The 26,854-nt window shown below is 37.8% G+C and overlaps 1 protein-coding gene across 12 annotated transcripts in view; it reads right to left on the bottom strand.

Annotated features, from left to right (window-relative positions):
- Positions 1-26,854, bottom strand: part of RAPGEF2 (Rap guanine nucleotide exchange factor 2) — a 260,818-nt gene that overhangs the window by 148,588 nt on the left and 85,376 nt on the right. For 10 of the 12 annotated variants that reach the window (XM_015450980.3, XM_005556195.4, XM_005556193.5 and 7 more), the window contains exons 2-4: positions 25,030-25,100; positions 18,445-18,501; positions 1,326-1,409 (exon numbers count right to left, since the gene is read on the bottom strand). In XM_015450980.3, the coding sequence (XP_015306466.1) occupies positions 1,326-1,409; positions 18,445-18,501; positions 25,030-25,100 (212 nt within the window). Of the gene's footprint in view, positions 1-1,325; positions 1,410-18,444; positions 18,502-25,029; positions 25,101-26,854 lie in introns of those variants that run through there. The other 2 variants (XM_065545649.2, XM_074040697.1) reach the window with 2 other exon arrangements.

The raw sequence follows: 26,854 nt of genomic DNA, 5'->3' as shown, positions 1-26,854 counted from the left end.
TGGTAGCATCATTTCCAAGACTATTACTCAGGAACAAGCAAGCAGTAGAGCTTCCCTCCCTCATGTGACCATTTTCTAAAGAGAATATGTTTGTCAATTTGACCTCAAAGAAGTAGAAGGGCAAAGAGGCATGAGAATCGCAGCCGAAATTATTTTTAATTAGATGCAATGTGCCTCTGGCACTCCTACTAGCACTCTGGCCACCAAAGGCCCATTCTACTCACGTCAGCTACCACACCCAGGCTGATCTTTCTCCACAGTGTAAAATTACCTCTCCTTGTTTCAGACTCTGACCTTTTATAAAATTTTGTTCACATCTTTTAAATAGATTCTTCGTAAGAGCCTGACCCATTCAGAATATTTACCAACAAGACATTTGAATATTTTTATAGAAGAGCTAAGTGACAGAAAGGGGCAATCCCCGTACTTTAATAAATTTAGTCAATTCAAATAAAATATTTATTTAGTAATTTAAAATAAAAATACTTAAAAGTTTAAAACCTTTAGTAAAAATTATTTACTTGCGAAAAGTACGTAGAAACAAAACTACTGAAACTCAGTAGCTGACACCCTTGGGGAACCTGAACCTAGGCAATCATGTATGCAACAGATGAGCCCTAACCCTTTCTGGCCACAGCTGGTTGGAAGACAGGAATACATCCGCCCCAACCCAGGCCAGTCAGATTGTATTCTGAGGAATTTAAAGACAATACCAGCACTGCAGTCAAACAATGTAAACATTAGGGACATAAGCCCTTAAGCAACATAAGGCCTTAAGTGAGTAGTCAGCACATACAAGTCAAAGACAGGCAGAAAGGAATCAACAGCCTTACAGAGCAGGTAGCCAATCTACAGACAAATGCAAAAATGAAAGGTCATATGGTCTTGAGAAGCAAAAAATGCCAATGAAAGTCCCTGGCTCTCCATTTCTAGTCCCATGTGGTCTTAAATAACTTTCTTTGCCTCTCTTTAAACGTTTATGAGACTGCCTGCTATACTCTTTAAGTTAGTCCTCCTTTATCTAAGCTACCTTGAACTGACTGTATTCCCTAGGAGCAAATGTGCCCTCAACACAGCTGACATAATCATGTAACAAATGCACATGTCATCAGTATGTTTTCTGTTCTTGCCCTTTGTTAAAGAGATTGGAACAGTGCATACAAAACAAAGTTATTTCTTAAAGATTCATGCATCAACACCTCAAAGTACTGTCTTGCTTTGTGTCAGCAGAAGAGGACACAGGAATAGACAAGAATTTTAGAACTCAATTCTGCAAATAATTTCAAGCTTCATGGATAATCTGTTACAGAATGTCTATACGATACCTGCTTCTTGGAAGAAACATGGATTCCTTGATGAACACGGAACCAGAAAGAAGGATATACCAGCAGGTCCCAATATCATCGGGGCTGAAAAGAAACGGTAACAGAATCAGATTGTTACCTATAACAACAACAACAACAAAATTAAAACATATAGCACAAAGTACAGCACCCATATTACTTTTAAAATAATAAAGAACAATAGCATAAAACACATTCATAAAAATACCATTATTCAACGATTGAAATCATTTTTACAAATTACTTTATATCCCTGAAATACACAAAAGATAGTTATTAGTATATTTAAATGTTTCAAATGTTCCTTAGACCAACAGCACCTATCATTCTAAGTTCTATTTTTTACTTTTTTTGAACACGAAATACTTTCACTTGCTTCATAAAATGAAAAAATACCCAGAGCTATCAGTGAAACTTACTATTCCTAATCATTTTCCCTGTCTAGCAAGTTCTCATATTTCTCCACTATTTCTTTGGTATTCTTTTAGAATTTATGTATATGCACACAATAATGGACATACATTCTTATCCTTCCCACCAACTTTTTTCTTTGTTACAGAAAAGATAGCACACTCTACACAGCTCTTTTCTTTTGCGATAACTCTTAGAGATCTTTTCACCAAAAGATAGCTTTCTTGAGCATTCTTTTTACTGTTGTAGAGCATTCCTTTCCATTGTATGGATGTGCCATATTTGACTCAAGCAACCCCCTACTGACAGTCATTTCCCATTGTTTTCAATATTACACAATTATATAAAAACAAATAAAAACTGCAATAGTAATTTTGTACATACAGTAGTAGCTGGAAGACAAAGTCCCAGAAGGGCAACTGTTGGGTCTAGGAGCACATACACAGTAATCTTGTTAGATACTGTCAAACTGTCCGCCACAGGTAGTTGGCGATGTATATGCCTACCTACTTCCCCACAACCTTACTAATATAGTTTGTCATAATTTAACAAATATTGACAAATTTTATGTGGAAGGCTTTTCTGGATGTTTAGAATATGTCGGGGAAAAACAACAAAAAGATCCCACCCTCATGGAGATTACATTCAAGTCTCATTGAGAAGACATCTGAGCAAAGGAGGTGAGTTAGCCACGTGGATCCTGAAGGGAGCAGCATTCCAGGCAACAGGCAGGGAGGATGGGGAGTGTGAGTGCAAAGGGCTGCCACTGCCAAGCAAGGTCAGGGTGACTGAAGCGCTTCTGGATGTTTTGCCAATCCGCTTGGTGAAAATGGTATCTCAGTTTATTTTTCATTTGTTTTTCTTATAAGACCATCTTTTTTATGTTCATGAGTCATTTCTGTTTCTTTTTTGTAAAATCACTTCCTAACTTTTAACTAAGTCTCTAATTAATTACTCTAAGTCTCTAATTAATTGTGAGGGTTTTTTTTTTTTTTTTTTTTTTTTTTTTTTCCCCGGCTGGCCATGGTGGCTCACGCCTATAATCCCAGCACTTTGGGAGGCTGAGGCAGGTGGATCACCTGAGGTCAGGAGTTCAAGACCAGCCTGGCCAACATGGTGAAACCCCGTCACTACTAAAAATACCAAAAAAATAGCAACGGTGGTGGCTCACGCCTGTAATTCCAGCTGCTTGGGAGGCTGAGGCAGGAGAATTGCTTGAACCCAGGAGGTGGAGGTTGCAGTGAGCCGAGATTGGGTTACTGCACTCCATCCTGGGTGGACATGGCCAGAGATTCTGCCTTAAAAAAAAAAAAAAAATTGTGAAATTTTTTTCTAGGCGTACTTTACAAAAACTGGCCTTTTGAAAACATAAGCTGTGAATATCTTTTCTCCCAGTTTGCTGTTTACCCTTGGACTTGGTTTATGGTGCCTTCTGCCATGAATAAGTTATTTTATCGTATATAGTCAATTGCATCAAATTTATTAGTTAGGACACAAACTCAGCTACTATTAAAAAATCTAAACATAGCAATGGCATAACGTAACCAAGGAGGAAGTTCATTATTCTCTCATACACAAAATAGTGTGAACATGAGAAGTCCAAGACTGATAAGGTGTTTCCATGATATTGGGAAGCCACACTCCTTCTGTTTTGTGGTTCAGCCGTCCTCAACCCATGGCTTCCATCTCATACTCTAGGGTGGCATCTCATCCACCACATCCACGCTCCAGCCAGGGGGAGGAGTAGAAAGGAGGCACAGAGCACACCCCTTTTCTTTCAAGAGCACAACGTGGACGCTGCACACTACGCTCCTCTCAGATCCCCGTGAACCATATGCACGTTGCAAGGGAGTCTTCAGCAACTTCTGCCAAGTCCCTGCTTTGTCTGGTTTCTATATTATGTCATGAAAAAGTTTTTAGAAGACACTAAATTCTATTTACAACTCTGAATAGTTACATCACTTAATAATGTCAATCTCTATCGCCTTATCATTTTCACTGTGCTATCTGCTTCCAAAGTGAATCAGCAGTTGAACATCTTTCCCCCCAAGTCCATTCTTCACCAAATTCATGACTACTTAGCTCAATAGCAATGCCTCAAGAAAACATAAAGGAAAAGCATTGTCAAAAAGTTACATGTGAATGCAGAACCATAAAAATAAAATGATTTCTCAAGTGAAAACGCAAAGTACTTCAAAGAGTAATTCATATTTTTGTCTCCTCAGTTTTTAATCATTAGCTCTTGCAACCAGCAATCATTCGTCTGGTTTGTGAAAAAAACTTATTTGTCTTTATTAAGATGACAGCATTACTCTTAAATTCTGAATTATGCCAAGTAAAAATGTTATTCCAGACTCAAAACTAGTTTAATAATTTTTAAATAACAAATGGTGAAACATTAAAACAGAAAGCGGGAAAAAAAATACTCTGTAAACTTTTTAAAATCTGTTTTTACAATGTTCCCTTTATCACAAAAAAGGCTGGCCCAAGGAAATAAAATCTAGAAAAATAGGAAATTAAGGTAGATCGCCACTTCCTAACTATGTGACCTGGGGCAAGTTACTAGAGCTGCTGCAAGGATTAAATGAGCAGTGATCATTAAATGCATATAATTATTCAGTGACAACTAATAGCGTTAACATGTTAGAAAGTACAATAAATGGCACCATGATCTAGATTATCTGTGACAGAGAGAAATAACAAACATTAGCTGGCTTTTCAATTATTTCATGTCTGTCAACTCTGAAGGCAAAAATAATAAGGACAAATTAAGTACAAGCCTTATAAACTCAGCTCTCCTGGCACTGATAATAAAACACACATGAAGTGAAAGACAACTGATGTTCAAAGTCGATCAAATACTGTGGCAGTGAATGCTCTAGCATCCTTAACACCTATCGATTAGCCTGTGTTTAGGGTTGACTCTTTATATCAGGAAATCCATGGGAAAGATCTGAGGATGTGAAGGTAAGTGGTAATCTCTACCACTCATTACAATTTTGTTTATCTGATAGACAGGCTGTTGCTCTACATTCCCCAAAGAATCCAAAGTTAACTTGCAAGAGTTATTTTTGCTTTAGTAGGCATCTGCAGAGAATGACCATTCAATCAACATTTATTAAATTCAGTGAGCATTTACCACACGCCAGGCCCCATATGATAAGCAAAATTTTTTGAGTTATCTCTTCTAAGGATTCAGGTTTTCGAAAAGTAAGTTAATTAAAAGTAAGAACACATAGTTAAGGAATGTAAGAATACAAAAAAACCCAGTGAATCTTATTTTACAGATGTTCTGGAAATAGTTGTAAGCTAGAAAAACCCCTCTCCTCTCCTCCTATCCATCCCCTACAGAATTTATGTTTAGTTCCTGTTATGCAAATTCCTTGCTGTGAGGTGTCAGCATCAAAAATCTGTTTTATTTAGTCTTACTTGTCTAGGAAATTCCCCTTACTTTATTAGAAAGCACTGTACTAACCACGCTTACTCTTTTCACTTACAATTATGCCTCAGGCAGACAGTGTTTCTGTGTAGGGTACAACGTGCTTCCTTTCAAGGTCTGCAAACACTTCCTTTCCACAGTGCAGCTGTTACTGGAGGGTTTTTACACGTGTATGTAAAAATGGAAAAGTGATTTTTTTTTAAGAAAAATGAAACTAAAATTATTAAAATAATACTTAGTAGTAGCAGCAGCAAATTGTTCAGTAGTTAAAGGGTATGCAAATTGAGACCTCACTTCCAGGCAATGAAGCTGGTTAAGAGAAGACTGACAATGATAGTACAGACGGTGCCCAACTTCCAATGATCCGACAAGCTTTTCGTCTTTACGACACACTCAACTTCGAGTATCACAACGATTCTGCTTTTCACTTTCAGTACAATATTCAATAAATTACATGAGGTATTCAACAGTTTGTTATAAAACAGGCTTTGTGTTAAAAGATCCTGCCCAACTGTAGGCTAATGTAAGCGTTCTGAGCATGTTTATGGTAGGCTAAGTGTATGTGTCGTTCTCACACTGCTACAAAGAACTACCTGGGACTGGCTAACTTGAAAAGAGGTTTAATTGGCTGACAATTCTGCAGGCTGTACAGGAAGCATGACTGGGAGACCTCATGAAACTTACAATCATGGGGAAGGGGAAGGGGAAGCAAGTATGTCCTACCATGGCAGAGCAGGAAACAGAGCAAAGACGGAAGTGCTACACACGTTTAAACAACCAGATCTCATGAGCACTCATCCACTATCATGGGAACAGCAAGGGGGAAATCTGCCCCCATGATCCAATCACCTCCCACCAGGTCCCTTTCCCAACACTAGGGACTACAATTTGACATGAGATTTGGGTGTGGACACAGAGCCAAACCGTATCATTAGGCTGAGCAATGATGTTCAGTAGGCTAGGTACATTAACTGCATTTTGACTTAGGATATTTTCAACATATAGTGGGTTTATTGGGATGTAACCACATTGGAGTAGGTGTAGTGGTAGATAACAAATATCTAAGACTAACACTGATATTCTATTATATCCAGTAGTTCTCAAGCCTTGATGTGCAAGTGAATCAACTAAGATGTTAATTTAAAATGCATCTATCCCACCCAATTTCTGATCACTAGGTAGGAGATCCATCAAAGTGACTTTTAATCAAATATCCCAGATGATTCTTACGTATGGGGCTGGCCAACTCTGAAAAACTTTCAGAAAAATGGTCTCGATATGAAGTCCCAAGAGGAACAAATGGCAGGAAAAAAAAGTACAACTCTATCAATATCCATGCAACTAGGTACATGCATTGTATTAATCAGTGGTTTTTAAATTTTTCCTCAAATAATTTTTTTAAAAATTATGAGCAAAGCAGCTCCCTCAAGTGTTGCTGAAATGCCAAAGCTTAACCCTGAAAGAATCCTGACTAAGGATTTCCAAATAACCTGATACCACCAGTATTGGGCAAAAAAAAAAAAAAAGAAATCTGAAGACTAAAGAGGTTTGTATAGGAAAGCAGTACTTGCAAGTCTCTCTAATCAGGAGAATTCACGCTTAGAGAAGACCTAATCCTTCTTAGAATCTCAGAATTTGATCACAGGATGATGAGCTAGGAACCACAATGGACAACAGATTTGATTTCAATACATCTCATCCTACAATGGATGAAACGGAAGTCACAAAAGCCCTGGTATATAATGAGAAACTCTAAAAGGCTCTGATTTCTGTTTTTCATCAACAGGAAGGAAATTAACAAGGCCAAACAAATACAGACCATTATAAAATGATCAGTTCACCTTCCAGACAGACAGAAAGCTGTAAACAGACAGAAAGCCTCTGGGGCAATCAGAACTGTATGATCTCCGCTGAGCATTACCCCAAATCTAAACCAAGAAAAATCGGCATGAGGGAAATACTTGATCTGACTCCCTCTCCTCTCCCACCTTCCTTCCTACTAACCCTCAACATAACCCACTGCTCCTGTCTGGCTGCTTTCCTTCTGTTCCTTCCAACTCTGCCACACTGTTCAGGATGTTTACCTCTCTCCATCTACCCTCTGCATCACACTGTACCTTAAGAGATGGCTCAAAAACTACTACTTTAAGAAAATCTTCTCACTGTTTTCCAAACTCTAGAATACTTAGCCCATCTAATTTCATCGTTTTATGTTTTTCTGTAATGATTTCCTATTCCTGAGCATCTTCTTCCTACTACAATGAACTTCCTTTCAGGGCAGGAACGTTCATGCCTAGGAGAAGCTGGGCAACATTTCAGTGATCATATGCTCAGGTAAATCAGATCAGATGACATCCTTCTGATGAACCCCATGGTCTTTCGCAGGAGAAGGTCCAACCTCCCTGGCAGAGTCCATGAAGGAAGCAGGAAAACGCTGTGCAAAGAGCGCAGGTTCTGGAGCACAGATTCCTTCTTCCACACCAGCCACGTGATCCTGGTAAAGTCAAATTCTGAGACTTTAGTTCCTCAACTGCAAATTGCAAGACACTGATACCTTCTTCACAGAGCTCCTTTTATATAATGAAACAATATATATGCAGTACCTTGTATGATGGGTACAAAAAATACTAGTTCTCTTCATCTCCTTTCCTCTCTCAGCATCGTCTCTGAAAGGACCAACCTACAGTTTTGCTTTCTGCTCGCAACCCCAACATTCCTTATGCTGCAAACTTCATCCTGTTCGGCCAAGCCACACATTTTTTTTTCCACCTATGCCACAAAGGTTTCGGACAAACCTGCTGTCTAGCTTCTAAATAGTATATTTTCTCTTGTAAATGTATTACTCATCCTTCTAGTTCCAGGTTAACTATCACCTCCTCTGAGAAGTGTTTTGGTATATTCCAAGGAAAGTGAGTCATTTTCTTCCAGCTTCCCAGTGCCCTGTGTACATGCTCGCGTGAAGCAGGTGCCAGTGTCATAATTACTCACAGTAGGGGTTTCTCCTCGGTAGTTTTTAAACTCCTCTAACTCTTAAGTACCCCCAATATATACACTATATAATACCTGACTGGCACTCAAATATTTTCTTAATAAGTAAATTAATGAACTGAATAGACAGGAACCCAGGTAAGGTATTAAAGTGCTTGAAAGTCAAAGATGTTAACTTCAGTTTACCAGTAAACGGAAACATGGAGCCACCATCTAAGCGCCTCCTTGGCAATATCCTAGAGATCCACAAGGTGGCACTCTCTCCATGGGAAAGAGCTGTGTGTGCCGCTCCACATTCTCATTTAAGGAAGCCGCCGGTAAATGCAAGTGATCAAGTTGAAGTTGACAAGGGAATTGAAAGAACAAAAAACTACTAAGCCTGAAGAAAACTGATTAAATAAGCAAAGACAATTATTAGAGGGCAAGAAAGTAACTGTGAAAATGCTACTTCATTCAGCTGTTAATACAAGAGGAAAACTTAAGTGAGGCACAGTCAGCCAAAAAGGCTGCTCATGGCTGCAGGCACAGTGGCTCACGCCTGTAATCCCAGCACTTTAGGAGGCAGAGGTGGGTGGATTACCTGAGGTCAGGAGTTTGATAACTGCCTGACCAACATGGTGAAACCCTGTCTCTACTAAAAATACAAAAATTAGCCGGGCATGGTGGCAGGCGCCTGTAGTCCCAACTACTGGGTAGGCTGAGGCAAGAGAATCTCTTGAACCCAGAAGGTGGAGGTTGCACTGAGCCAAGATCGTGCCACTGCACTCCAGCCTGGGCAACAACAGCAAAACTCCGTCGTAAAAAAAAAAAAAAAAAAAAAAGAAGAAGAAGAAGAAAGAAAAGCCAAGGGAGACAAGGAGAGAGAAGATTCTGAGTTGAAACAAAACAGAGTGGTAGGCATTGCAGAGGTGGCTGTGGGCAAAGGATGCCAAGCCTAGCAGACCATCGTGTCAAAACAAGACTCCCAACAGTCACAAATATGGCCATCTAAGTTTGGAGGGGGTGGTTTGGGGAGTGGAGAAGCAATAAACAGAAACAGAAAGAATGGTGCCCATGGAAAATCTAAGCAATCTGGAACCAGAAGTTAGTGCTTTCCCAGATGATCCTGACAAAATATGGAACAAGGAGGGTGTATGGGCTACAAGAAGAGACTCCTGCCGGGCGCGGTGGCTCACGCCTGTAATCCCAGAGCTTTGGGAGGCCGAGGCGGGCGGATCACAAGGTCAGGAGATCGAGACCACGGTGAAACCCCGTCTCTACTAAAAATACAAAAAATTAGCCGGGCGCGGTTGTGGGCGCCTGTAGTCCCAGCTACTCGGGAGGCTGAGGCAGGAGAATGGCGTGAACCCGGGAGGGGGAGCTTGCAGTGAGCCGAGATCGCGCCATTGCACTCCAGCCTGGGCGACAGAGCGAGACTCCGTCTCAAAAAAAAAAAAAAAAAAAAGAAGAGACTCCTCCCACTTTAGCAGATCAAATGCAATATGGCCAAGCCTGAAGCGGCCCAGGGGAGTGAGGAAGCTCCTCTGAATACTTCATATGGGCAGCATTAACAAGGTCATTAAAACAAAGAAGCACAAAGATGGCAATTGTTTTGTGAATAAGAATAGGTAAGATGAGCACTGGCAAAATGTCCAGAAATAGTGGCTGAGCTTACCACATGACACAGCTATCTCAGACAGGTTCGGCACAACTGAGAACCACATATAGCATCAAATACTAATTTTGGTGCTATTTTAGAAAGGTCACTTTATACTATCCAGGATGTAATACCACACAGTATCACATTCAAAAGACAAGGCTGTTGGCATCTGGAGAAAAGGAGACAGGAATCATCATCTAGGGCTATTGATCCCATGCCTATAAAACAAGAAAAAATGGAATAAAATGAAGACTAACAAAGGTTCCAATAACTACGTGGGGACCACAAGGAATTCCACAGGGCCAGCCATCCGTGACCAAAAAACAGAAAAAACGCCTTTATTTTCCTGTATCTGCTGTCTCACCAACACCATCCAACCAAAAGATAAACGGACATCTTCCCAAGCTTCTCCCTCTTCACGGCCTGTCATCACATTCTGCGGGTTCCCCTCCCAAGTCTCTATCGAAGCCCTTTGCTAAAGTTCAGGGTCCCATTTGTGCTCACCTACACTGCTGTTATTACAGACTTCTGGCCAGCTTAGACTCACGCTCTCAAATATACGATTACGCCAAAAAAAAAAAAAACACAGTGAAAATTACTTATTTACGACAATTTATCGTCTATCCCTTTATAGGCGTCCAGCAGACAGTTGAGATCAGAGGTTTTCAATATCAACAGCCCTTGGGATTTCAAGGCGTCCAAACCTCTTTCAACTATAATAGCTACTGCTGTTGGGCTGAACAGGATTTTCTATGAACAAAGTGTTCCACGGCTTCAAAAAAATACGTTCTAACAATGGCCACCTTCCAATACACAGATGGCTTTCCAGATACACAGTAATTTTAATCTTTTTCACAAATACATTACATCATTTTTCTTACTGGATTTATTACAGTTTAAAAATTATTTGTATATTTTTACTCCTCTCATGGAGCTCTGAGCTATAAGCTGATAGAAAAATGCTTCATTATTTATTTTTGTATAGCCAAATGGCACAAAGCAAGCTCACTAGATAAATTAATGCAACACAGCACAGTAAACAACCCTAACAATGATATCAAGTCAAAAGAAATATAAAGTGCATGTACCAAAACATCGCCAAATTTCAGGAGTCCTAACAAGAGTTAAGGGCTTTGGTATTTCCATTTTCCACTGTTGGAATACTGATACATTATTATAAAATGAGTTATATGTAAATATATCAATTATAAATTCCCACAATAAGAAAACAAATGACATTTTTAAAGTTGAGGGTAATTTTTATTCTATTTCTTAAAAGTTCTAAATTGTCAGGAAATTACTTCATTTATAATTAAAAACTCTGAAGAAAGAAAACACCATTTTAAGATTTTCAAAAAAAAAAATCCTTATTTTCCAATCAACAGCAATTCATTCACAAGGAATTGCAACCAACAAACAGGAAAAGTCAGTAAGATCAATAAGAACTCTGAAAACTGATGAAAATATTAAAGATATTTCATCTTTATACTGAAAATACAGGGGAGACAGCAGACATCCTTTTTTTTTTTTTAACTAGCAATGTAAACTACCAAAGAACCAATAAAGCCAGATATTCTATAGGCTCATTAATATCATCATTTTTTTTCATTATTTATTATTTTTATTATTGTTTTTGAGACAAGGTCTCAGTGTCGCCCAGGCTGGAGTGCAGTGGTACACTCTTGGCTCACTGCAACCTCCACCTTCCAGGCTCAAGCGACCTTCCCACCTCATCCTCCCGAGTAGCACTGGGACCACAGGGGTGCACTGGAGTCCCAGCACTGGCTAAGTTTTGTATTTTTTTAGAGATGGGGTCGTGCCATTTTGCCCAGGCTGGTCTTGAACTCCTGGGCTCAAGTGATCCACCCACCTCAGCATCCCAAGGTGCTGGGATTACAGGCATGAGTCACTGTGCCTGGCACAATCTTAAATTTATGAAATTCATTTTTAAAATGAAAGGAAGGAATGAAACACTGGGAGTTATAAAGCTATTCAATAAACGATAAATGATAGGAAAAACTATATATAGATATAGATATATATAGAGAGAGATTACAATACATCAAATCGATGAGTCAGCTATACTGAGGGTAAAAAAATAGATCCAAGGGCTCAAGGAACAATTTATCACATTTAAAAGAATCTGAAAATTTGACTCTTTTGGAAACGACTACTGGGTTACGAAATTAATTTGCAAATGTGTCTTTTAGATTCATATGCTGCAATTTCATCTTCACAAGAAAACTGTTCCTCACCTAGCGTCACCTGGGTCTAGAAAAATTAAAGGTAACTTATACACACCCAGAGACAGAGTCAAATTCAAGGCTAAATCTGCCTAACTTCACTATAGGAGTCCCTACAGCAAGAAACCGCAACAACACTGCAAAACACTTGACAGCACCACTAACCCTCACATCAGAAAGGATATAAAAAGCAAGCTGTATTTTTCTCCTATACCTTACCCTAAACAGCTTTTATTCACTAAGCAGTTTCATAGAACATTGACACAAAGAATCCAACACCTGATGATGTGTAACCAGTCATTTTATTAGAAAGTTAGACCATAATGAAGGTCTTTATCTACAGATCAAAGGAGTTCCTTCTTTTGAATAGAGAATTGAAAAAATAAATAAATAAATAACCATCAGGAACAGACTAAATGCAAATTTCCATTGCAGGCATGAGAAGGCAAACCTGAAACATAAACATAGTCCCTACCCTCGTGAAGATTACAGATTAATTGTATTTTTAACAATGTTTTTATTTAAATACTCTTCTGTTCAACATAAAAATAAAACATTTTCATGTTAAAATAGTAATATAAAAATATCATTGTCAAGAAGCCTTAAAGGATCTCCATATGTATATGATGAAACAGTCTTTCTTAAGTATCTGTGTGGGCATGGGTGTGCATGTGCTTGAATTCTCATACTTACATACAGGCGAGGTGGTTGAGCACCTGTGTCCTACAATTCCATGCAAAGGCTAGGTCTTTAAAGATGCCATTTTTTCAAATACATTAAAACCTTTGGTTTCACTTTTTTTGGGGGACGGCGGCGGGGGGACAGGGTCTCAGTTGCCCAGGCGTGATCTCAGCTCACTGCAAACCCTGCTGCTGGGGCTCAAGCAATTCTCGTGGCTCAGCCTCCCAAGTAGCTGGGATTACAGGCTCATGCCACCAAGCCAGGCTAATTTTTGTATTTTTAGTAGAGACGGGGTTTCACCATGTTGCCCAGGCTTGTCTCGAACTCCTGGCCTCAAGTGATCCGCCCGCCTCAGCCTCCCAAAGTGCTGGGATTACAGGTGCGAGCCACCACATCCAGCCACCATTTTCTTTATATACACATATAAGCATAATAAAATTAGGACAGAAAAATACTCAAAATGGTGGTTACATCTTGCTGGGTAAAAACAGAAGAGGCCAGGCGCTGTGGCTCACGCCTGTAATCCCAGCACTTTCGGAGGCCAAGGTGGGTGGATCACTTGAGGTCAGGAGTTTGAGATCAGTCTGGCCAATACGGCGAAAGCCCAGCTCTACTAAAACTACAAAAATTAGCCAGGCGTGGTGACACATGCCTGTAATTCCAGCTACTCGGGAGGCAGAGGCACGAGAATGGCTTAAACCAGTGAGGTGGAGGTTGCAGTGAGCCGAGATAGTGCCACTGCACTCCAGCCTGGGTAACAGAGCTAGACTCTGTCTCAAGAAAAAAAAAATATTAATAAAGAAAGAAGATCTGCAGTATTTTGCTACCTGGGGTAGGGGTGGGGGGCTATAAAAATGATCTAAGTAGTAGATTAGTGCTTTTGTAATAATTTTAAAACAATTTACTGTGATGTAAAATAAAATAAAATCTTGGTCACATCAGGAAGGAAAAAAAATAGTGTAATAATTGGATATGAGTAAGAGAGGCAAAGGAGAAACTTCAGGATGGAAGGCATCATAGCACACTTAGGGTCAGGCTTACGGTCTCAGAAATGGGGCAGGAAGAAGAGGCTGAAGATACAAACCAGAACAGAAATAACTCCATCATACAGGCAAAAAGACATCCCTTCCTCCTAGAGACAGGAGTGGGACAAGAGGTACATGCAGATACAGATAAATTAGGGTACTTGAGACCAGAAAGCAAACTTGAGGCAGAGTTAGCTGGAGGAGGTGTGGGAGAGCAGAAGGGGGACAGAGACAGATGAGCACCTTCACAGAGCAGTGGGAACAGCTGCTGTGAAAACAGAAAGCCAAGTCAACAACTGCAAAGACTGCTAAAAGCAACAAGAGCTCAGCGGAGGCCTGCATTTCTAAATTGCACATTTACAGATTTAAATGAAAATGCTTTAAAAGACCCAATAGGTCTCAATGCAGCTCTTTTATGGAGAACAATTTCCTCTCCTGGAATAGAGCAAGATAACCCTTACAAAGTGCTATGAAAACTCCTTTGGAAACCAAAGCATTCAGTCAGATGTATGTGGCAAACAGGCAATGAGGTGCACAGTTACACTTATTTATCATGTGGGCGTGTGTGTGTGGACACTTAAACTTTTGCAGTGGTTGAATTTCTGATCCAAAGGTTTTGAGCACGTTAAATGTAATTATATATTAAACGGTATTTCCGTTTCACTTCACTATCTGTGAAGATGGCTGGCCTTAAGAAAAAACTAAAACAGATCAGTTTCCATACTGTACTATAAGACAGCCCTAGATTCGAATAATTTTTCCAGAGAACAAATTCCCAACTTCTTATTGGCGATATGCCGCAACTTTTACTCTCCAGTGTTTTTACATATATGTTTCTCATTTAAGATTAAATTCTTAAATAAAAACAAATACAAGTTAAGGTCCCTCCGGAGAGGAATTTATATTATCCACTTCAGTATTCCCGTAAAACAGCACAATACCTAATAGGGTAGATAATAAAGGAAAGGAAGGTAGAAATTACCTGATAGGCTTTTCCATTCTGTAAAGTTGAGCTAATTTTCTCTAACTTTCTAATGCAAACAAATAAAATTTGACGCTAAACAGGCAACTCTAAATTTTAAAAATGCAATCTTATCAGAATCACAATGTTCCCCCCCAACTCAATACAATTTAAAACGGCGTTTTTGTCATCTTGGTGGTTCAAGTTAAAACAGTAACACCATCAGAGCTAAAGTACCACTACTATAATTCCTTCCTGACAAACATTTAAAGCGATAAAAAACTGGAAGACCAAAATGTAAATTATCAAACACTGATGAGAATGACAATGATGCTGGCACTAACGTGTTTGTGCACTTATTCTGAACATGCTGCTCTAAACAGTCTGTACAGATTACTGCATCTCATCCTCATGCCAATCCTGATGGGTAGGAACTTTTATTATCGGTTCCACATTATAGGTGAGAAAAACGAGGTAAAGGGGTGGATCAAAAGAGTATCATATTTACCTGGCGAAATTATTCAAACCATAGACTTAGCAGGCACCAGCACATAAACATAATAAGGAAAATGACTACTCTACTCATCTCTTGGTCATAAAACCAAAGCCTGAAAGCCTTTGATATTTCTGACTACACTGTGTTCTTCAAGCTCAAGGAAGAACAAGAACAAACAAGTCATTTCCCCACAACGTAATAACAACAGGTCCAAAAAAGAGGAGTACTATTATTAAGTTTATCGCAGATTTATATATAACACAAATACAATAATTTTTTAATTTTTAAAACTGAACTCAACACAAATTGGTAAGAGCTGAAGCATCTCTGTTTAAGGATCATGGAAGAAAACAATTCAATTACATTTCATCACAAGATTGGTCAAACGCTAGAAACCTGATTATGTGAATCTACAATTAGTCTCTGAATTTTGGGTCTTATGAAATCATGATTTGTTGAATATCCAAAGACTTTTCACCACTTACTAACACTGTCACCTACTTCTAACTAGTCAAATGTGGGCAGGTTCCACAATCAACTCTACAAAGTGGAATGCATTCAAATTTAAGGCTACCTAAAATATGGCTTTGCATTATCAGCATAGCTCACATGCACTGTCTAAACCTCTAAACCTACTCAAAAAAGAAAAAAAAAGAAAAAAAAGGTAGGTTTGAAGACACTGTAATCTACCTTTGATTTAAACAAGTAAGCAATAATAATTGTTAGGCAGTCATAACGTAGCTGCTGGTGGGTTTCAGTTGCCACTTTAGGAGAACAGGTTGGGGCAGAGAGAGTGTGTGTTTACCCCACCATGTACAGAAGCATTATTTTATGGTGACAAGGCATGAAACAAGCCAGAAAAAGAGCTATGGCTGCAGAATCACAATGTCTGGGCTCAAATCTTTGTCCCACGTTAGGCAGTGGGAGCTTGCGTAAGTTCTTTATCGTCTCAAAGTCTCAGTTTGTCCATGTGTAAAGCTGGGATAATGATAACAAGTACCTCACAAGATACCCATGAAGAGTAAGTAAATGAATGCATATAAATCACATATCGGGGACACAGGACATAGGAAGTGCTTGTGAAATGTCAGCTATCACCTCATCATCATTGATACTATCCAAATTGTGTTTCAGAGGAAGACAAAATATTAGAAAGCTGATGCTTACTGCCACTAGACTGCTTTGATAAATGCCAATAATAGAATTCAAATATCTCTATCCCTGTTATTTTATACCCATTCCACTGATAACTTTTTATTGCTCCCAAAATAATACTTTATTCACATCTTCATTTCTTCTGGAAGAATTATGTTAAGAGCACTTGCCTCTTGTTAATTTTCTCATTATCAAATACGTCTTGATTATCTATGACTCTATATTTGGTGTAGGTTCCAGATGGATATTTATTATTATCTGCTGAACAGGTCCTAGGTGTCATAGTTTCATATGTTGCAACCTCAGAATCATCCTAGATTCTATCTACCTGTATTATCTTCTAAAATCCATCATCCCTGACTGCTCCATTCCCTCAGTCTTTGCCTCAGTTCAAGTACTTAACCACCTCAGATGGCTGTAACTGTCTCCTTACTGACCTCTTTGTCCAGACACTCAATCTATCTAACTCACCCTTCGTATTTTCATACAACCACAGGTATTATCTTTGAGGGAACAGGTAGACAGGTAGGGTTGGGAGACATGTGATCACATCATTTTGCTGCCTGAAAATCAGCCTCCAAGCTACTATTAAAAGAGGCTTAAAGAAAATCAACAATCACAATGAATAAACTTTAGATTTAGATTCAAACAAATAAGCTGTAAAAAAAAATTTGAGACAAAAACTTTGAATATTTTCATGATATTAAAGTGTTATTTTTAAAGACTTGATAATCTTGTGTTTAAGGTTTTTTCAAGTCACTATCTTTTAGAGATACATATCATAATAATTATGAAATTTACTTCAAAATCATCCAGTTGGAGCTGGGAGGGGAGAGTCAGAAATGAAACACAATTGGCCATGGGTTCGCCATGTTGGACAATGAGTATTTGTGGGTCTGTGATACCCCTGTGTCAAATATTATGTCTGTAATTTTCCATAACATGTTATTTAGGAGGGAAAAAAGTATCCTGAAGAATCCAGATTGTTTTCTGAACAACACGTTCTTCACCAAGTATGACGGCAGACTGCGTCTTCTCTTGACTTACCACCCCGACCCACGCCACAGGCGAGTCACACTAAACTTGCCATGATGTTCAAAACATCAGGCCGGGCCCCTTCACCTCTCTGCATCCTGGCACATACTGTTCCTTCTGCCTAAGAAGTCTCCGCAGCCTCCTGGACACACCTTTGAGATCTGGTTCCACAACCGCTTCGCTGAGCCTCTCCTCATTTCCTTCATGCGCCCCCTTGCACTTCTTCCACCCTTGGAACATAGCTACATTCTCACAATTACTTTGCTTTGTTTGTTTCTGTTGTTGTTGTTTTCCTTGTATTCTATTTCTACCTCTCTCAACAGATAATGAACTCCTTAAGGGCAGAAGTGTGACTTATTTATTTCAATAAATATTCCCTATAAGTCTAGAAGGTACTAATTTTTAAATAAATGCTTGGAAAAACAGTCATGAGAACAACAGTCATGGCAAACATAATTTAAACAAAATAACGTCTACTAAATCATAATTTATGTTAATATGCGAATATTTATCTACTACATATTCTTTAAGAATAGGCTGTCTTTTCTGAAGGAATATGCTGCACATCTTGAAAGGAATATTAATATTATCTAAAGATGAAATTATACCCAAAGACAGGGGGGCAGCTTATTTTCCTGTTTCTGAAAGAAGTATAAACTAAAATACGGCCTTTATGCTATCTTCACATTTCATCTGGTGTGCCTGTGGGAATATATGTTTTGTTCCGTTAGAAAAACTGTATACTATTTATTATTTCATAATAAAAATGTCAAAATACTCTACACTATGAAATAGTATCTTTGACCCACATGTGAGAGATACAAATATAGACATAAATGTGAACTTATCAGGAAAGAACTGTAAACTTTTATTTTATGACAGGAAACAGATAAAATGTTTCCCATTTCTCAACTAAGAAAAATAAGTTAGTGCTGACTTAGCCAGCTGTTACTAATTCTCCTTTGATTCTTTAAGAAAATTTAGTCACTGGATTAGACACATCGTACAAACAAAAAGGAAACACCTACTAGTATAAAACTTCATTTGCTTCGTGTCTCTCATATCTCACAGTTTCACACATTAACCTGTAAAAGAGATAAAAACATGAGTTCAACATCTGTCCTAAAAAACAGACTGGTATTTTAAATCCTTAAATGAGACATATAGTCTAGAAAGTTGATTATTTTATATGGTTAGTCACAATCATTTATTAGCCTCAAGATGAATATTTTTAATACCTAGGTTAACAAAATTACATTACATTAAATCTGGTAAAAATATGCTAGAAAAGATAATATCTAATACGATGTCAACTTCACTGTGTTTATTTTATGGGGGAGAACACTGTGTGTATTTTATATTTTGTAAATGGCATGTGGACAAATTAATGTTCCCCAAGATAAATAAAAAATGAGAAGGAACCTAAAAGTTAAAAGGAAAACTTATTGATTTTAAAAGTGATAACATCATTCACGGCTCAACAAGAATGTTACTCAACAGTATAGAATTTAAGATAAAAGTAGGCTCTAATTAACTTGATATTTTTATGACCACTAACTGGAGGCTTTAGAACTTTAAAGATTTCTTACTTCAGCTGATTCATCCCAGAGTTTTTGAAAAAATTACTAAACTATAAAAATTATGAAAAACATGAATAATTTTTAAATATTCAAAATTACCCTGAGAATAGCATCTTCAAGAAGCATCCTATTATTTTAAGTGAATTACATTTTTCCCAAAATACAGAAATGCAAATCAGAGAATTACTATTCCATCTTATGAAGGAACTAGAAATAGAAAACGCTGGCTATTAAAAGTGTTTATTTCAACAGCATCTCCATTTTGGTCAGTCGGGCTACTATTCTCCAACCTGTGAAACCCTAGAATCAGCCCACATCCATCTTTCTTTCCTCGGTTTGCTAAATCAAAGAAACAGCTCTCTTGGGTACTTTTTTCCCTTGTTCTTCGCATTCCCACCACCGTACTTTAGAGGATTGAATTTTAACTTCAATCCCCTCCTGGAAACAATGCAGCTGATTCTCACTTAACTCCAGGAGGCAGCAGTGAGTCTTGAATACATCTTATTAAGCATACATTCCTCTTCAGTGGGTTGAATAACAATTTTTCATAGGAAAAGATGATAGCCAAAAGCGTTAAGTCTAAAAATATCTGGTCTTAAATTAGACAATAGGCTCTGCCTTGTTTCCTGTTGGAACAGAAGGATTCTTGCCTGGGCCTCTTTACTTCCGCCCGAAATCTAGTTCCTGCTTCCATGGAAGACCCTGCGCTCCTGTGTAAGACCCTGCGCTCCTGCAAGCTTACCTCCTTCTCCATGTTCCTCTCTACTGAATCACATCCACTAATATGTAAGCATAACTCAATATATCACCTATCGTGTGGGCGGAACTCCTCTCTTGACCTCACATCTCCTTCCAGCTACTATCTATCTATCTATCTATCTATCTATCTATCTATCTATCTATCTCTATATATTTTTTTTTTTTTTTGAGATGGAGTCTCACTCGTCACCAGGCTGGAGTGCTGTGGGGCAATCTTGGCTCACTGCAACCTCTGCCTCCTGGGTTCAAGCGATTCTCCTGCCTCAGCCTCCCAAGTAGCTGGGACTAACGCTGCGTGCCACCACGCCCAGCTAATTTTCGTATTTTTAGTAGAGACGGGGTTTCCCCATGTTGGTCAGTATGGTCTGGATCTTTTGACCTCGTGATCCGCCCACCTCGGCCTCCCAAAGTGCTGGGATTACAGGTGTGAGCCACTGCGCCCGGCCTGAGTTGTCTATATATTCTATCTCCATTTTCTCACCATTTTCCTCACTCCTCCATCATCTGGTCCCCGAAACTCCAAAGAAAAAGCTCTAAAAATTATCAGCAAACACCTTGTTATCGGAATCCTACCTGTCCTGAGCAATTCCACTACTCCGCAGTATTTGATTACTCCTTTTTCCTTACAGCATTATCTCCTTTCAGCTCCCTGTCCTTGGTCTTCTGCTTTTCCAGCTTAACTTACTAGTCATTTTCTTTCTGTCTCTTTTGGATGCTACCCAACTTCATCCTCTACCTGACTTCTAAATGTTGTCATCTCCAGGGTCCTGTCCTTAGTCCTCTTCTCTACACCCACGTAATCTCACCCAGTTCATGATTTTAATCTATACACTGATGACTTCCAAAGCAATGCCCCAAACCTAATCCCTCATCACGGCAGCCACCCATCTAAATGCCTACTCAGTGCTGCCACTTGAATATGTAACAGCCACCTCATGCTTACAACGTCCAAGACAGAAAATGAATTTCTCCCCCAAAATCTGCTTTCCCAGAGTTAGTACCCTGACATGGTTTGGCCATGGTATCTCCACCCAAATCTCATCTTGAATTGCAGTTCCCATAATTCCCCCATCATGGGAGGGATCAGTGGTGATAACTGAATCACGGGGGCGGTCCCCCCAATCCTGTTCTGGTGTTAGTGAGTTCTCAAAGATCCGATGGTTTTATAAGGGGCTTCCCCCTTCGCTGGGCACTCATTCTTCTCTCTCCTGCCACCTTGTGAAAAAAGATGTGTTTGCTTCCCCTTCTGCCACGATTGTAAATTTTCTGAGGCCTCCCCAGCCATGCGGAACTGTGAGTCAGTTAAACTTCTTTCCTTTATAAATTACCCAGTCTCGGATATGGCCTTATAGCAGAGAACAGACTAATATAGTAACAACCTTAAGAGTCATCATTCCTGACTCCTCTCTTTTCTTCACATACATCTTTCTGCCATCACCTGTTTCCAAAATGCATCCTCCACAACTGACCAAATTCACCATCTCCCCTGTTAAATCCAGCACGAGCTATCATTATCCCACCATTATCCCTTACCAAGACCTTGACAAGTACAGACTTCTACCTCTACCTTTACATACCTATTGTCCATTCCCCACAAACTTTCCAGAGAGATATTTCCAAACACTAAATCAGATGATCTCACAGCTCTACTCTTAATCTCCACAACCTCTCAAAGAAAATCCAAACTCCTATGCTATTTGCTGTACTTCTATACTATGCTATATTTTACTTACTTACTGTACCGTACTATATCGTGGCCCCTGCCTTCCCCTGCACCAAGCCTGTGCCCACAACAGAGCATCTGAGGCACCTCTACAATGAAGAAATCTTCACAGGCTGTCCCGACTCTAATATCACCTCCTTTTGACTCCAAAGCCAGCAGCCCAGCACCCATCCTTATCATGTCCAACATACTAAATAAAGTAACATTGATCCATATCTCCATCTTTTCTGCTCCACTGGGAACCTCAGTTCCGTGATGTCAGGGGTTTGATTTACTTCATTGCAGTATCTCCAGAGCCTACATCAATATCGAGTACATAGTAAGTATACAATCAATCAATAATTGTTTATAAAATAAATAAATTTAAACAGTGCTATCAGAAAGTCATGATAAAATATCTTATATGAACATGTCATAAACGAAGGAATCAAGTACCAAAATGCTTTTTGTCTTTAAACATTGTTAGGCAATGTTTTAGCAAAAGCAAACTGACCTTCCCTGAATTCCTAATGAGTATAATAACCATACTTCAGTTACTACTCAATGATCTAACGGTGCCTATATAGTAACAATTACACTCATCCATGATGCTGCAGAAAATATATATTCTATTTTAGCAGGCTCTTGTTTCCAAAACTAAGTAGCCCCAATTACTCTATTTTTTTTAAACAGATTTTTGGTCTCTGCTCCCAATTACAGCATTCTTTTCCCCACTGGCAAATATGCTGCTTCTTGTCTATATAAACTAAAGGGATAAAACACTAGAAAAACAGTTAAAATGATGTTGAAGAAACACAGTTTTTAGCAAAGCTCTGAAAAACTTTTACAATGCACAAAGTGTGTGATCTTACAGCAATGCAGTAACGTCTATTTTAACTGCTCTGTAACAATGCAGGGAGCTGAAGCTTTCAAATAAATAAAAGCCACTTCCACTCCCCCACAAGAGAACACAAATGTTGCTGCTCTACTGCCCAATACTTAACAGACTGAAAATCTTGATTATGAGCACTTTTTTTCTAAAACTGGAAAACTGTATCATGTGGAAGTCTTAACTGACTGCTCTCTATTAATCCCAGAGTATAAAATTAAAGGAAAATAATTTACCTAAAGGAGACATGTTCTTCCCAGAAATTGTAGTATTATAAAGCAGTTTATCTAAGTTGTTGGGTTTATCTGTACCTCTATTTTTGTTATTATGTATGTGGTATCCTGATCTCGTTCTAAAACAGAGCTTAAATTAGTTTAAGCTGATGTTTTCCATTAATGTGACTTCAACACAAGCCTAAGATAAACATCTTACAGGCCCACCCTGTAGGTTCATGCCAACAAACACATCTGTGTAGGCTCCAAAATAGACATTGTAAGGTGTAAATAGACTCAACTATACCCTTGAACTTATTATTTATAACCAAAAATTACTTCTGCCGCTGCAGAAAGTTGACAGGTCTGAAACTGGCTGGAAACTGGGTGTATGGAACTTCATTAGTATTTTTATACTTTTTTTTTTCTTTTTTTCTTTTCTTTTATTTTTTTTGAGATGGAGTCTCACTCTGCTGCCCAGGCTGGAGTGCGGTAGTGCGATCTCTGCTCACTGCAACCTCCACCTCCCAGGTTCAAGCGACTCTCCTGCCTCAGCTTCCAGAGTAGCTGGGATTGTAAGCATTTGCCAACACACCCCGCTAATTTTTGTATTTTTAGTAGAGATGGGGTTTCACCATATTGGCCAGGCTAGTCTTGAACTCCTGACCTCAAGTGATCCACCCACCTTGGCCACCCAAAGAGCTGGGACTACAGGCATGAGCCACCACGCCCAGCCTATTTATACATTTGTCATCCAGAAAATTTCTCTAGGTATAAAAAATCCTTTTTCTAATTGCATAGAATTCCTATTATCTAAATCATTTTATAATCACACATACTATAAAATACATTATAATAATCAATATATCTAAATATTAGGTGTGTGTGGTTTTATGTGCACAGTGGGAATGTGACATTTGTATTTACATATTAATTAGCTGCATTTGCATTTATGAATTAATGACATGCAATTAAATAAACAATTGTTACTGCAATTTTTTCTTAGCAAAGTTGTCATCACAAAACATAAAATGTAAGTTACACACGTTAAAAATTATTCTTGTTCTAATTTGAGCCATCTTCTAAAATCCCAGTGGTTTTGCCCTTCCTAATAAAACTTGACTTAATTTTTAAACACTTAATCTACAATCTACTTTAATTTAAATGATTTTCATTAAAAATTTAATTTTAGAAGTACTCAATCCTCTTGATATTCTTTTCAATTAACAACTAAATATGGAGTTGACACGCTCACAAATTAATTAGTGTTGAAAGAGTAAAGGGGAAATACATGGAAAAAGCATTCCTTTCATAATTAAAACCTGCTGGCATCAGAAATAGCTAGACCTGGAAGAAACAAGACTTTCCCATTATGTCCTAGTTGGTGTTTATATATTATCCATCTTCCTAAGGTCCTTTATTTTATACCCCACTTAAGGTAACATCATTTTTGTTCTTTAATATGAAGCCCAGATAAACATAAATACAACTGCTGTATTACTGTACAACAGAAGTAATGAGATTTCTATATGGGCAGATCTCATAAAAACAAATATGGTATAAACTGTGCTTCTCTGAAAGGCAGTCTACTTAATGCAATAAAATATTCAAAGATCCAGAACATACTAAAATAATGGACCTAATCATTCTTTAAATGATTAATTTAAAAGGTTCTGGTTTCTAATAAATCTGAATGCTAAGTAGTAGGTTTTTAATTTGCCAAGATGGCAAATGTTGCCCCTATCGATATTTTCACCAAGTGGCATTTACTACATTTGGTGAGAGGTGAAAGAGGAAGGGAGGGAAATGGAGGGGGATGGGGAGAGAGAAAGACAGAAAAGAGAGGGAGGAGGAAGAAGAGAGAAAGAGAGAGACAGAGACAAACACTGGGGTGGAAATGGAAAAATATTACTATGACAGAAATGTCAAAATATTATTCTTTTATTGGATACAATTGAATTCAACTTTGTAAAAGTAAAATTTAAGCTGTATAAGTTTGACTGTACATACTGTTTAAGTATATATTATTAGTGTAAGTTTAAGCTCCTTAGTATAGAAGCTAGATGAAGCAGAGTTTTCACGAATAAGATTTCTTTAACCCTACTTGTTGACTACAGTAAGTAATCTATAAAATTCTAGCATTCTAGGTAGGAGAAATAAGTCCCAGTGTTCTATAGCACTATAGGGTAACTATCATTAACAACAATTTGTGGTGTATTTTCAAATAGCTAAAAGAGTAGATTTCAAATGCTCTAACACAAAGAAATGATAAATGTTTGAAGTGATGGACATGCTAATAATCCTCATTTGATCACAACACATTGTATACATATATGAAAATATCAATGTACCCCATAAATATATACAATTATTGTGTCAAGAATAATAAAAGTAAAAAATTAAAATGTTCAATTGTTACATGCTTCAAATTTTTAGCATTCTATGATTAACTTAATATTAAAATGACATACCTAAGTTGATGCTCCCTCAAGTTTGACAAGGCTTCCATACCATGTAAATAGGAATATACTATTTCCAGATCCTGTGTCAAAGAAAAGGATAGAAATTATTAGACTTGTCAGGAAAGGGGGTTTCTAAAATAAGTCACTATATCTACAAACTGAATTAAACTATGGATAGCTTTTTAAAAAATACATGTTTTCTTAAGACATTAAAAATAAACATTATTAAAAGCTCAATTGTACAAATGTCCATTACAACTGCTTCCGGGATATGCATAAAACCTACTAAAATAGAAAATAATATGACAAACTTATAAAAATAAATTCCTCATAAATCGTTCTTTATCACCTGTTTCTGTCTTTTACATCAAAATAGCAACTACAAAGTTTTAATTTCAAAGTACATTTGTCAATACCATAGTTAAATCAAATTATTTTCTTAGTTAATATAAAATGAATGCTTGTTATTGCCTGGTTACACTTAAAAATTGATATAAATTCAATTTTTTTCAATTCTTACCAAAATTACATCTTATAGAGATATTTAAGTTTAAATATTTTCTTTTAAAAAAGAAAACGTGCCTTGTTTTTCCAGATCACACTGCAGTAAACAGGAAGAAAAAATGACTCAAATTTATTTATGAAAGTTCAGAAGAGGTAAAAATTCAAAGTCCTGTTTATATTCATATGTGACAAGCCAGAAAGGATTTAGTATTTTAAGACTCTAATAATATCTAGGAGTCTAGGATTACACACAGTTTCTGCCATCAAGAATATGAGGGATATTTACTCCTTTCCGAAATCTTAGACAAAATCTACAACAAATCTAAGAAATCTGTAAAATAATCCTCTCCTTTTCAAAGTGTTAACAGCTTTATTTACTAATAATAATTCACATACTATAAAACGTATCCTTTTAAAGTGAACAATTCAGTGGTTTCGTTGTACAATCCATCATCACTAATTTTAGAACATTTTCACCATCCCAAAAAAACAACTCCATACTCATTAGCAGTCATTCTCCATCCCCCTTACTCCAAGCTCCTGACAACCACTAAACTACTTTCTGTTTCTATGGGTTTGCCTATTCCAGACATTTCATGTAAATGAAATCCCAGAGTGGAATATATGATCTTTGGGGACAGCTTCTTTGACTTAGCACAATGTTTTCAAGGTTCATCCATGTTTTAGCATGTATCAGTACTTTTCTTTTTATTGCCAAATATTCTTTCATTGTAGATACATACTACACTTTGTTTGCCCATTTATCAATTGATGGACATTTACGATCTTCCCTCTTTTTGGCTCATAGTTTCACCTATGAGTGAAACTGCTGATTCACATTATAACTCTGTGTTTGACTCTTTAAGGACCCGTCAAGCTGCTTTCCTATGTCACTGTAACCATTTTATAATCCCACAGGCAATGTATGAGGATTCCAAGCTCTCTATATCCTTACCAACACTTGTTATTGTCCCTCTTTTTATTTTAATCATTTTACTAAGTGTGTAATAGTATTGATTTGCATTTCCCCAATGATTAAGGATGTTGAGCATCTTTTAATGTGCTTTTTTGTCCATTTATATAAATTCTTGGATAAGTGTCTATTCAAATTCTTTGTTCATATTTTAATTGGTTTATCTGCCTTTTTATCATTAAATTGTAAGAGTCCTTTATACACTCTGGATAGAAGGTCCTTATTCAAATGTATAATTTGTAAATATGTTCTCCCATTCCATGGACCATCTTTTTTACTTTCTTGATGGTGTCCTTTGAAGCACACAATTTTAATTTTGAAGTTCAATTTATTTTCTTTTGTTGCATGAGCTATTAG

This window comes from Macaca fascicularis, chromosome 5 (genome assembly GCF_037993035.2).
Source record: "Macaca fascicularis isolate 582-1 chromosome 5, T2T-MFA8v1.1".
Lineage (NCBI taxonomy): Eukaryota > Metazoa > Chordata > Mammalia > Primates > Cercopithecidae > Macaca > Macaca fascicularis.
Note: the sequence above shows the minus strand (reverse complement) of the source record. Positions and strands in the feature narration are given on the sequence as shown.